The 14,027-nt window shown below is 30.1% G+C and overlaps 1 protein-coding gene across 1 annotated transcript; it reads left to right on the forward strand.

The window, feature by feature from the left end:
- The first annotated feature begins 692 nt into the window (after positions 1–692).
- Positions 693–5,966, forward strand: LOC129914392 (calreticulin). Its single transcript, XM_055993610.1, has 4 exons — positions 693–915; positions 1,048–1,152; positions 4,718–5,190; positions 5,251–5,966. Exons 1-4 carry the CDS (start codon positions 825–827, stop codon positions 5,809–5,811), a joined length of 1,230 nt encoding a protein of 409 aa, XP_055849585.1. The 5' UTR covers positions 693–824; the 3' UTR covers positions 5,812–5,966.
- Positions 5,967–14,027: the final 8,061 nt, after the last annotated feature.

Genomic DNA, 14,027 nt, shown 5'->3' on the forward strand with positions numbered 1-14,027 from the left:
CGTGGATTCTACGATGGTTCATCGATTTATAAGACGTATATCACGTCAAAAAATTTAATTTGATATTTGAAGTGACGTAATAAATATCTCATTTGAGCTGTAGTGAAAGCAGAAACTAGAAACAAAAACTGGAAAAGACCTTCAAGATTCTTATAATTCAGCATGAAACAACATTTATTTGATCCTGAAAAATTCAATTTGTTGGACTTATGGTTTTTGAAATTACCAAAACAAATATTGACCACCAGTAGTGTAAATTCAGATTTAGCATTTTCCAAAGTTGGTCACACTAAATCTAATATTTTAAAATTTTCAAAACCAGATGTCACTCTAATACCAACCACCAGCGCCCTTGTTTATCTGCTTTCAAATTTATCAACAATTTTGTGTTGGTTGATTTTGATTGGTCCACTTCAATCCAATCCGATTATTCCATCTGTCTGCTATTATTTTCATGACGCACTCGACAAATACCCATATCTCCATTTCATTCATTCCCATTAAAAGCCGCTACTTACATACTCTATTCCATCTTTTCTTCTAAAACCTATTTTTATCTAATCATCTCTTTTATACTAATACAGTTCTCGTACACAAAATAAATTATTTCTATTGTCATCTCATTTCTTTAATCTACCGCACCGCATCTCATCCAAAAATGACATTTTATTTGACCGAAATATCTTTCTTGCATTTATTCGTCGTCTATCCTTTGAATTGAAAAGCTGTGTGTTGAAAGTGTTGTGGGTTTTTAAATTAATTCCCCAAGAAAATAAAAAATCTTATTCTTTGCTGTAAAGTAATAAATAAATTTTTTAAACAAAATGCTGCGCGCCAGTTTATTATTATTAGTTTTGGTTACTATTTGCCAACAAATTAGTGCCGAAGTACATTTTGAGGAAAATTTTACTGATGGTAAGTTTTTTTTTTTCTTAAAAAAATTTTCCCTTCCAAGCAGAAGGAAATTTCTGCTGACGTGGGTACTTTTTTGAATTTTTTGAATCAATAAAAATTTTCATCTTAATTTTTTTTTCTTAAAAAAACAAGATTCATGGAAAGACTCGTGGATCTACAGTAAACATCCGGGCAAGGAATTCGGAAAGTTCGTCAGAAGTTCTGGAAAATTCTACAACGACGAAGAAGCCGATAAAGGTATGTATCATTCAAAAAATTGTTTTTTTTTTCTTTTTTCAAAATTGTATCTTTTTTGGGTGTGGAATAGAGTCTTTTTTTCTTGATTTTGAAATTATTTCCTCAATTTAATGCATTTAAGTAGACTTATTGCTTTTTTTCTATCTGGTGTCAATTCAAGTTTTTCTTAAATGTCAACCCTTCCTTATAACTTGCTCATGCCCACAATAAAAAAAAAACGGGCAAGAGGAAGTATTAATATACCATAATTTGAATATAGCACTTTTATGGGTGTCGCTATAGAAATAATACCAAAAGAGCATTTGTACATGCAAAAGATGTGACTTTATTGATAGCCGCTTCTTGTTTTGTATGTTTTTCTCTCGGGCAATTTTCCAATGTCGACGAACTCGTGTTTTTCTTATTATTTTCGGTGTTTTTTTTTATGGTGGGTGGAATGACTTTATTTCTTTATTAAATTGTTTATGGGTCATTGAAATAGGATTTTCTTTGTGTCCAACCTGTGAATTTCCTTTTTTGACAAAACAAAACAATAATTAAGTTTAATGACTTGGTCGTCGAGCCATTCCTTAATGGGGCTCTAAGTGCTTCATATTCAGTCGATTTAATTTTTGGATCAATGCATTAATCGATTTCTAAGTATCTTTTGTTTTATCTTCTTTTTTTGAAGACTACATACTTGTTGTCTATCCAACTTAAACCCTTTTATCATTATCATTTTTTTATGAGATAATAAAAAAAAAATTGACACATTTGCACTTTCCATTGCTTTCTTTCTCTCTTTCTTTTCTTATCTAACCTAGTTTGTGATGTGAGTTGTCATCAAACTTAAAAGACCGGTACCTAAATGTGTGTCCAAATTCGAATCTATGCTAATTCATTTCTAAATACCGGTTGACTAGCTTTTTAAACTAGAATTTAATTAGTTTTTAAAAAGAGATTTTGTTTCAACATTTATTTTGAATCTAATTAAAAAAATAGTTGAACGTTACCTGACTTTGGATAATTAAATAATAAAAACTATAGGTATATTTTCAAAGTTAATTAGTTTTTTTGTTTTAGTAGGTGTCGTGGCATTACCTTAGAGGTGGATGATTTCATCATTAGCAATTGTCACTTATAACTGTTATCTAGAATCAGTACATACCTACTTTTTTTTATTTTGTAGTTGGATAGATAATTATTTAATTTGAGGTTGGAATTGTAGATTTTATCTTGTCAATTATTGACCTATTTTTTTTTTCTTTGTTGTATCTATTGAAACATTTGAACCTATTTATAAATTTTATATTTAAAAAAAAGCCGACAAATATTTTTTGATTTACCTATTGACTAAAAGTAAAGACACATGCGTACGTGTACTTTTTTAAAATTGTTTAGTATTCCCTTGTGTAAACATTGAGATAAGAGGAATAAAAATAGGTTACTTTTGCCGGTTATCACATGCTTATATACACACATTTCTACATACATAAGTTAAAGTTGATAAAAAATAAAATTTTTTATCAGAAGAAGAAATTTCTAGGAGAAAACATTATGTCATTTGAAATCTTGAAATTTTATTTGGAAATGTGTGATAAGTTAAACACAAACAGGTTGTTGACTTCCATATAATTTTAAATATCTTCGTATAGTTACTTTATGCAGATTGGCAAACTTTCACAGCATATCAACCATAACTTCGTATGCTTATTTAATTAACTGAATCAATAAGAGATATTGGATGTTGTGGTATATCACCAAACAGTGTAGGAACAAAAGATTTATTTGCTTGATTCAATTTTTTAAAGCTTTTTACTGAAAAAAAAAAATATAAAGAAAAAAAAATTAAATTCAGTTCCAGGCATCAGTAAAAATTTTTTCCAAAAACAACCTTTTTTCCAATTGTCATATTTATATTCTTATATCCGTTTAACTTCTTGTTTGACAATATCAACCAGCTAAATATCGATTTTCGAAGCTTCCTTTTTTTCTAAATTGTTTGACTTGAGGCGATTTATTTGTCATATCGATATAACATTCTGAGTTGTAACCCTGGTCAGCGTTAGTTTTTAAAAATTATGTTCAACTTAAAGTTCAAATTGAATTGATTTCGAGTCATTGTTACAAAAGAACTTGTTACAAATCTTAATTGAACCAAGTTAGTTAAGTTAATGTCATTTTAGGCCAAATCTACAAGTACATAATTATGTATATCGCTAGACTACTCCAAATAATTTGTATTGTTATTTCGTGAGCAGAAGAATGGAAAGTAAATACATAAATACGAAATGTTAAAAGGAAACAGTTTCATATATTTTGAACAGCCGAGTACACAAAGTTACATTCTTGTTGGCAACGAAAATAGAGCTTGAACCAAACCATACTTTTCTAAAGAATTTTTGTGTGCTGAGCTCAAATCAAATGAAGTCAAAATTTTACTGGCACGTCACGTTTATGAAATACTTGAATATTAACAAATCATACGCCTTTTTTGAAACTTGACGTCGAATTACATCACCGTTAAATTTTTCTTTGCAAAATTACCTATGCAATCTCAAAATATATACATACATCAACAATGACTTCATTGTAATCAGTTTTTGAGACTTAATAGCCAAAAAAGTGATTAGTATAGCTCAAAAACTGGACTTGCTAGAATACATCTGTAAACAGTTTTGAATTCAGCACACTAAAGTCAATTAAAATCACTTGACAAAGTTCTTGCTACCAAGTTTTTTCCGACCAGTGTTATTGGCTCAAAATTATAGTTAGCGACTGAAAACTCAGTATTTTTTTTAGTAATTTTTAATAATTTTCAAAGTTGTTTATTTGTGGACTTCTTCTAATTGATGAAAACTAAACCTTGACTTACGTTTAAAGATTGACATATCGCTGGCTCAAAATTATAGGGTTGTATGTCTGCAGGGGTTTCCATAAAACATACAACCTTATAATTCTCGACCAGCGATATCATAAAAAATGTTGACTTGTGCCCCTATAACTTGAAAGGGCATTGTTAATTAATTTAATTTTATAACTGTTGGCATGACAACAACTGAACAAATATTTATTTATTAACATTTAATTTGAATAATAATCTTCATTGTCCCACTTTTGCCATTAATTAGGCCTAATAGCGTTCTAATTATAAGCAAATGCGTGTCATTGTACTATGCTTCAAATACTGAAAGACACTACTTATTGCTAGATGTAGCAATTGTGTTGTATTTACTTTTAAAGATTTGTGTATTTATCAAATCTAACAGTTGTTCTTCAGTACAAATGTTTTAGAAACTTCTATTTGAGTTATAAAACCCGTTTGGTAAAACAAATAGCAAATATTTGAGAATCTTTGTAGAACTGATTTGTACATTTAAATAACGGGGGTCTTTCAAGAAGCTAACTTGTATTATTTTTTAAATAATAACTTAGCTTGCTTCAACGTAGGACACACACATGCATCATACCTCTGGCTATGTGTTAACTCTTAAACCAATAAATGTGCTAATTTAATAAACAAATCATACCAGAGTACAACGACCCATAAACTCATTTTCATTTATTTTTATTTTTTCATTTACAGGTCTACAAACATCTCAAGATGCTCGATTCTATGCTTTGTCAAAGAAATTTGATCCCTTCACAAACGAAGGCAAACCATTGGTCATTCAATTCTCTGTGAAACACGAACAAAACATCGATTGCGGTGGTGGTTATGTCAAATTGTTTGACTGTTCTTTGGAACAAACCGAAATGCACGGTGAATCTCCTTACGAAATTATGTTCGGACCTGATATTTGCGGACCAGGAACCAAGAAGGTTCATGTCATCTTCAGCTACAAGGGCAAGAATCATTTGATCAACAAGGATATCCGTTGCAAGGATGATGTCTACACTCATTTCTACACGTTGATCGTGAACCCAGACAACACCTATGAAGTTCGTATTGATGATGTCAAAGTTGAATCTGGTAATTTGGAAGACGATTGGGACTTTTTGCCACCAAAGAAGATCAAGGATCCAAATGCAAAGAAACCAGAAGATTGGGATGATAAGGTAGGTTTTTAAGATCTTGTTTAAAATGGTATAGTGTTTAATTTGTTTTTTATTTTATAGCCTACCATTCCTGATCCATCTGATGAGAAACCAGAAGATTGGGACAAACCAGAACACATTCCAGATCCAGATGCCACCAAGCCAGAAGATTGGGACGATGAAATGGACGGCGAATGGGAACCACCAATGGTCGACAATCCAGAATACAAAGGTGAATGGCAACCCAAGCAATTGGACAACCCAGCCTACAAGGGCGCATGGCAACATCCAGAAATCGACAACCCAGAATACCAAGCCGATGAAAACTTATACAAGCGCAAAGAAATCTGCACCATTGGTTACGATTTGTGGCAAGTCAAGTCTGGCACCATTTTCGATAATGTTCTCATCACCGACGATCTTGATTACGCATCTAAAATTGCTGCTAAAGTTACTGAAACACAAGCTGGCGAAAAGAAAATGAAGGAAGCCCAAGATGAGGAACAACGCAAGAAGGATGAAGAAGAATCAAAGAAGAATGCCGCCGAAACCAAGGACGACGATGAAGATGAAGACGATGACGACAAAGAAGAAGGTGTACCAGAAGTGGAAGAAGACTCAAACGAACACGATGAGTTGTAAGCTCCGCTGACGCCAGATAATTCCACCTAAAAAATTGCGTGCCGTCGCCGTGTGTGTTCGTTCGTTCGTTTGGTGTGCACGTTTCACTTGTTTTGTTTAGTTTTCTTCAGTTTAACACGTTTTCATTTATTTTTTAAAAACAACAAAAAAACAAAGACTTATTTTGTAATTTATTATTTAGGAAAGAAGAAAGAAAGAAAAAAAAAAGAAGAACGGGTGTCTGAGAGAATGTCAAAACATTATTTTTTTTTTTTATGTTTCCTCCCATTTAATTAAGACCCCATCCTAACCCAACCCCAATCCCATGTTCGTTCTCGATAAGTAAGATAGCAAATTGCTTATATTGAATTTAATATTTATATACATTTTTGTATATGAGCTATGATGTGAATATAAAAGAAAAAAAAATTAATATAAACAAATGTATAAACAAAAAAAAACTCTTAAAAAACGAATAAAAAAAGAGAAAAAATACAGAAAAAACAAAAATAGTTATCGCATTGCATTTTTTTCATTTGTAGTTTTAATTTTAAGAAAAAAACAATGAGAAGGGAATTTATTTACGTTTTTGTTCTTTATTTGATTTCTTTTCTCTTTTCTTGTTGAAAAAATAAAATTTATTTATTGTGGTTTCTCTAGGAATATTTAGAAATCTGTTTCAATAAGATGAAAATCAATTTTTAAATAACAAATAAGCATTTTTTGTATGACTGATGAGAAATAAAATATAGTTTAAAATACATATGTATAGTGAGGAATACAAATGTTTTAATTTTTATAATTGCATTTTTTCGAAAGAAGTTTAAGGCCGTGGAGTTCTTTTGCTACATCAACACATAAATATGTAAGAACTAATAAAAACACCCTCAACTGAGAATATTACGTGAAGAATTATTGGAAATATGGACATAGGTTGTCCAATTTTATTCTGGCTAATAAGGGTAATTTCGGTGGGTATGGGCGTGTGGGGATAAAATATACTTTTGTTTAACTAGATTTTTGTTTTTACTGAAAGGATATTCAATTCCCAGGCCAACATTATAGGGGTGCCTATCAAAAGTTGGCCAGTTGCCTAGTTTTAAGATGTAACCCCATCTGATATTTAATCGATTTTTAAAGAAAGTGTTGGTATTTTTATAAGATAATACACACTGTCGCTGCAACCTGCCTCAAACATATCTCTATGCAATTTTTCATTTTTAAACTGCATCCAAATTAAATTTTAATAATATTTAAAAAAAAAAGTACGTATACGTCATAGTGAACATATTTTAACGTTCAATTTTGTAAGTCCTTTTATTTGCTGAGTTCCTTTATCCATATATCGAAAAGTACTTTTTAGTGCTTCTGAATGCATTCAAGGAAATATACAGAACTATTCTGCTATCCATCGGGGGGAATAATCTCTAAATATTCACCAATTACCATTCTGCTATTCATCGGGGGGAATCCAAACTCACGTCGCACATAGGGGTATTTACCTCCAAAACCCGCTCATTTAACTTTTTTGCAAAATTTGGAGTTGAGAAGTGATTTTTTTTTTTGCTACTCTTAAATACCCACGGAATAATGTTCCGTATTTTTTAGTTTTTATGCATGCAGTTTCAGCTCCAGGTGTACACTTTATTTAAAAAACATATTCATTGCATTTGAAGCTTTTATTTATTGTAAAATGAATTTATTTTAAATGTAAGTAGAAAGGCAGTTTTTTTTTATTTTTCTGATTTTTTAATGGACCTTTTGTGATATCATTGGGTGTTATTCGGTAACATTTTTGTTATCATATTAAAGAGGAAGATGTCAAAAAGCAAACACAAAAAAATTTCTGCCCGTTAGTGCCCGTCTAGCTTTTATCGTCTTTTATGTGAACATAGTTTTGTGAGAATTACTGACTGTTTTAATACAAACAAAATTTTTTTTGACAAATTCATACTTTAATCAATTAAACAAATATAACCGTGACATTTTATATTCAAATGTTTATTAATATTGAAAAATATCAGAATTCATTACTTTTTTCAAAATTGGATACTATAGCTCAGGGAAATTAGTCAAAATATGGGCATGAAATGAAAAATTTTTTCATGAAATGTGTTCGGGTGGTTGTCCTTATCATAAAAGTCAATTTGTTGGCATAATTGGAGGTTGGGAACAGCCGCCATCTTGGAAAAGAGATTGGTATCGTTTTTATTGAATAGCTCCATTGTTATTCATTTTAACAAAAAATGACAAAGGTAAGACTTATTAACAATAAAATTATCTAAGAAATGATATACAAAACAATTCCGTGAGTTGATTAAATAAAATTTTATAGATGGTCAAAGTGCGGGTTTGTATCGCAAGGTTGGGACAAAATGACATTTTTTCATATATCTGACGAACTTTCGATTTGTTTGGATAATTCTTCAAGAATGAATTGTAGAACTTATAATTACCTATAAAATGAGCCCACAATCGTTATTGTCACCATCGTATTGTAGAAGTAATCTAACTCCGAAACTCTCCATGTACTAGTCAAAAGTAAGAAAAAAGCTGTTTTTTTGCTAGTAGGCCGAGAAAATTTTGGGAGTAGAGTAGAGGTATAACCAAAATATAAGTACGCAGTTTTGCAGTCATACGCGTGTTAATGTCGATTTCGAAGGTCTGACAACTCTAATTTTGTGCTTTATACGGTTTTTGGGGGGTTAAATAGCGTAAGTTTTCCAGTTAATGTGAATGGGCTAAATTTATACTATTTGTAATTATAAATAAACAAGCTGATGCTCTATTATTTTTCCTAAATCTGAACACCCCAATCTTGAGGATGTGACCAATAGAACTATATATAAGCCGTTTATACGATTATGTTTTAGAAGCTTTTTTTGTTTAGATTTTTGTTTGTTTATTTGAATTGAAAAGCCTGATATGGTTAGTTAAACAAGCTTATATCGTGAGTTCTATTAACCCCATAGCCGAGATTGAGGTGTCCAGATGTGTCCAGGATGAATAACAATGGAGCTATTCAATAAAAACGATACCAATCTCTTTTCCAAGATGGCGGCTGTTCCCAACCTCCAATTATTCCAAAAAATTGACTTTTATGATAAGGACAACCACCCGAACACATTCCATGAAAAAAATTTTGTCCCGCGAAAAATGCGATTTAAATTACTAATTTCCCTGGGCTACTAAAGTGTTTGATAATTTTTTTTACCAGAATATAAGATTTTTTGAATATCAATGAGAAAAAAAACTATTTCTCAATATTTAACATACCTATGTATGTTACACATTGAGACAAATCTTTATTAAATACCTTCCGAAAATTTTTTAGTCTGTCCGACCAGAGGGTTTTAAGTAATTTCCCATCATTAAAAGCTATGACGGTAATTCGTTGAACTTCGCAGAATGGCAGGGAAGGGGGAAGAAAATTTAACATAATATTTTTCCTATTCAATATAATTCTCTCTAAAGCCCAATTGGCGATTGGAGCACATACTACTTTTAACCAAACTTTCTTTAATTTTCTCTAATAAATGTCCAAAAAATATGGGTTCAAACAATTCTTCCATGGCTTCTCTAATCCCTATATTCCGCGAACTTTTTCATTACGTACTCTTGGACAGTGGTTTGAATTTATCATTTCCTTAAAAAATAGGGCCCAATATTTAACTAATAAGATTTCAACAAAATCAAATTTGCCCATTCTCTTTTAACACCATTTTTGAAAAAAAAAAAATGCTTTTGTTCACAAAAATCTTTATTTTAATCCTTGTATATATAAACAAGGTTATACATATATACAAGGTTTTAATTGAAAAAAAAAACAATATGGCAACAGCTGCAATTTTTAATTTGTAGAAGTTAGAGTATTTTGAAGAGTATTTTTTTCTTAAACCTGGCCAAAAATATTTGGTCACATTTTTCACTTAAAATAGGTACCAAATGACTAAAAATTTATTTGGAAGGAAATTTTTTCATCTTCTTGCTACAGTAAAAACCACTTAATAACTTAACTACCGATTAGCCGAAAAAAAATTATTAAAATAAATAAATGCACGTATATAGTTCTGTGCTATAACTTTTCTTAAAGCTAGTAATTTATTCTTTATTTTGTTTTTTGGCTCAAGTTGTTTCATTAAGCATTTTTTGAGAAAATAAGTTTTAAGGAAAAAATTTAGAAAAATAAAATGCACGGCTGGGGTTGCACGTACTTGCTCTTGCAGTTCAAAGCACTTTTATGTTAGTCTACTTGTAGATTTTAAAAGCTGGATCTAATTTTAAAAAGAAATTGATAATGGGGAAGAGCCGACATTTAGGGCAAAATTTTGTTATATAAAAAAATTTTTTTTTTGTTATTTGACTTTTTTGAGAAAAAATAAAAATGCAGTTTTATTGCCACTGCTTTAAATATTACGTATACAAAGTTCAATCAAAATCGTTAGAGCCGTTTTCGAGAAATTCGTAATATCGTATTTTTTTTGTATGGGAGGTATACCTACGTTCTAAACGAAATATACAAAAAAAAAAACCAACTTTCAGAATTCCATAAAAATCATCTGTACCAAATTTGAAGAAAATCCATCCACCCGTTTAGGCTGTGGAAATGTGTACAGATGGACGCAGAACCGCACAGACGCACGGACGGAATTGCGGGACCCACTTTTTCGGAATTCTCCATCATCGCAATGTTGGTTTTGATTAAAACCACAATTTTTTTTTCGACACGAAACCAATACTTAGGGCAAGTATTGAAGTAAAAAATGTTTCTTTTTTTAATTGATTCTGTATAAAATTTTGCAATATTATGAACCTTTTTTATCATTATTTAATGACCTGGTAGTTTTTAGTCAAATACTTAAGAATTCATTTTATGTTCCTAAGAAATAAAAAAAAACTGAAACATATGTACTTTTTTTTACACTTACATATGTGTATGTGTAACATACACTTTGGCAGTTATCATGTTTATACCAAGAGCCATTGATAAGAAATTATGCATTGCATACGAAAAAAAAATCGAAATCGAGTATACATATGTATAATCAAAATTATTTATTACGATGATAGAAAATGCGAAAAAGTGGGTCTCGCAATTCTGTCCCTCTGTTCTCTGTATGCTGACTTACGCCAAAACCATAATAAATTGTACATCATTGGGTAAGTATTGGTTTTGTGTTAATAATCATTTTTATCAAAAAAACAAAACCGACTTCCATGGTTTTATGGTTTTTAAAATAGTTCCTATGGCTAAAACACTGCAGCCACCAGCTTTCCAATACAAAAAGAATTATCAAAATTGGGTCACTCAGTCCAAAGTTATGCGGTAACAAACATAAAAAAAAAAAAAAAAAAAAATACAGACGAATTGAATACCTCCTCCTTTTTGGAAGTCGGTAAAAAAAAATACAGACGAATTGAATACCTCCTCCTTTTTGGAAGTCGGTAAAAAAAGGACCCCGCACATTTTGTATGGGAAGTGAAAGAGAGTTACTATCCCTTATAAAAGGTTTGAGATAGTCATCGAAAAAAACCCGTTAACTTAATAACTGTCCATTTTTTTACTTTCTGCCCATATCGACTTTTGATGAAGAGCCTCAAGAGAACAACATACTAAAATTTCAGACAATTTCACTGAGGGCCACTTCCCAAACAAAATGTGCGGGGTCCTTTTGAGGATGGAGAATTTGAAAAAATGAATTTCGGATTTTTGTATTTTGAAAAAAAAAATTTTTTTGTTAAACAGAATGTTGACTTTTTTAATTGAGCTTATGGATGTTGATTGATAAAATTACTACAGGATTTAATACCTTCTTAAAAAAAATTATACTTCTCATTTGATTTTGAATTATTTAAAAACAAAATGCACTTTAATACGAAATCATGTTGCTTTTTTTAAGAGCTCAAACTAATTCTTAGAATTTCTTAGAAAAACTAATTTTATGTGTATTTTTCTTTTTCATTTTAAAAATAGAAATTAAAAAATACATAGTAAGCTCCAAATCTTATGTCATTCGAATATTTCTTAAAATATGAATTTAAAAATAAAATCGTTAAATTAGAGATTTCATACAGTTTTATAATTTTACTAGCTGACCCGGCGGACTTCGTTCCGCCATTTCTTGTATTTATTTCTATTTTCGACTTTGTAATTTGTCATAATTATTCCCAATACAAAAAGGAAATCAAAACTTGAAAAGTTCGTCCAATTAATTTAAAAATATTCACTTTTAAAATTTAAAAAAAAGTGGCCTATGTTAAAAATGTTTTTTAAGTTTTTTAATTTACCATTGTGAAGCTTGTAGTGAATGTAGCGTTATGTGTGATATATCAAATGAAAGGTAATATTATCAGGATGCTCAATAAAGATACATTTTTGTAAGCTCCAGATCAAAAGATGTAACGTGTTGAAAAATAGAGTTTTATTTTACCGATATTTCAAACTTGTCATTACAAAATTAATTGAAACTTTGTACAAATATAGTCTTGCCTATTATCTATCTACACTGTAAATTTCATTCATTTATCTATTGAAGAAAAAAAGATAAAAATAAAAAACTGTTAAAAACGGCCAAAAAACTTGGGACAAAAAAAATTGTTTTTCCCTCGGTCAAAAATTGATTTAAAAATTCAAAAGTTTGTATATGCATGCGCATGATTAAAACCTATATTTCCTATAAATTTGAGATTTTTTGCAGACTTTTAAAAATTCCAAAAAAATAAAAGACTACTCAAAAATGTCCCTAAAAATTAGGTTGTTTTTCAAAAATTTTTATTTCAAAATACAGGGCCTATGAAAAAAATCCGTTTTAGACCCCTAATTTTTTTTTTAAATATCTTTCTTATGGTGTAACTCAAATTTCTGTGCAAAATTTTGCGTACCTCTAATTAGTCTTTTGTCGAAGGTCTATGACTGCAAAAAAACCCTCACAACTTGGTTTTTTGAATTTTTTCAATACCTTTTTTAACTATTGAATAAATTTGTCTATCATTTAAAAAAAAAGTCAACTCTTTACGACTTACCGTTTAGAAAATAGCCTCTTTTTTCAATGTCGTGTTACCCCTATTTACCCTATAAAATCTTGAATTTTTTTTGCCTTAAACCTTCTCCTCTTATGCCTCTTTGATTTAAAAAAAAAAATTAAGAAAATGAGTCAGTCTGTGTGGCCGGTTAGCGAACGTACACAAAACCAAACTTTAATATATATAATAGATAATTTGTCTATTGTTTTTTTTATATAAAATCAAAAGCATTAAAAATAAAAAATCATGTGTGCAATTCACACGTGGTAGAAGTGAAACCTTAACAAATCATTTTTCTTGCAAAAAAAAAAATAGAAAAAATCTACCTATTTTTATTCTATCACCTTCAAATCCATGTTTTTTATATGACATGTACATGTATATCATCTGAAAGCTTATTGTCTAAGCTCAAAATATATAAATCGATCAGGTCTATGAGACATCTACAAAAAGAGCAAGAATTTTTTGAACTCGATCAATTTAAATAAAGAAAAGCGAAAAACACGTATTTTTATCTTCTCACGCTATTAAATCCATTTTCTTCCCTAACAGCCTATAACAACCTACACGTAGGTTGTTATCCTACACCATCTGAAAGCTTACTGTCTTAGCTCAAAATAAATATATCGATCAAGTCTATGAGACATCTACAAAAAGAGCTAGAATTTTTTAAACTCGATGAAATTTCATCCAAAAAGCAAGAAAAACATTTATTTTTATGTTCTCATGCTATTAAATCAATTTTTTTGTTTGACAACCTATAAAAAATTTTCTACCATGTGAAAGCTTATGTCGTTTTCTATTGACTTTTGAGATTTTTGTGTAAAATTCTCAGATTTTCCACTGCAAATAGAATATGAAATCTAGTTTTGTAATTGTGTGCGAAATCTGTGCGTATAAAAAAAATAAAACAAGAACAAATGTTCAGACAAATGTCAAACAGAGGAGTGTATGTGAAAGTGCTTGTGTTTGTATGCGTGAATCTTGATAAAAATCCAGAATCAGATTCTTGAATCTCAGATTCATTTTTTTGTCATTTTTTTGAATCTCAGGACGCAAATAGATCATGAAATCTGAGATTTGTCCACTATTTCCCCTCTTCACCCCCTCTTTCAGCTGTCAAATTCACAAATCTCATTCTGAGAATAGATAGAATAGAAAACGACATTATTGTTTCACCTTGTATAATGAAATGATGCATAAATTTTATTTCA

This window comes from Episyrphus balteatus, chromosome 3, assembly GCF_945859705.1.
Source record: "Episyrphus balteatus chromosome 3, idEpiBalt1.1, whole genome shotgun sequence".
NCBI lineage: Eukaryota > Metazoa > Arthropoda > Insecta > Diptera > Syrphidae > Episyrphus > Episyrphus balteatus.

Bases quoted from the DNA above. Each gene is read 5' to 3' on its own strand.
- LOC129914392 (XM_055993610.1), top strand. From the start codon at position 825: ATGCTGCGCGCCAGTTTATTATTATTAGTTTTGGTTACTATTTGCCAA. The intron at 916-1,047 runs GTAAGTTTTTTT...TAAAAAAACAAG, and splicing joins TGAGGAAAATTTTACTGATG to ATTCATGGAAAGACTCGTGG. The intron at 1,153-4,717 runs GTATGTATCATT...TTTCATTTACAG, and splicing joins CGACGAAGAAGCCGATAAAG to GTCTACAAACATCTCAAGAT.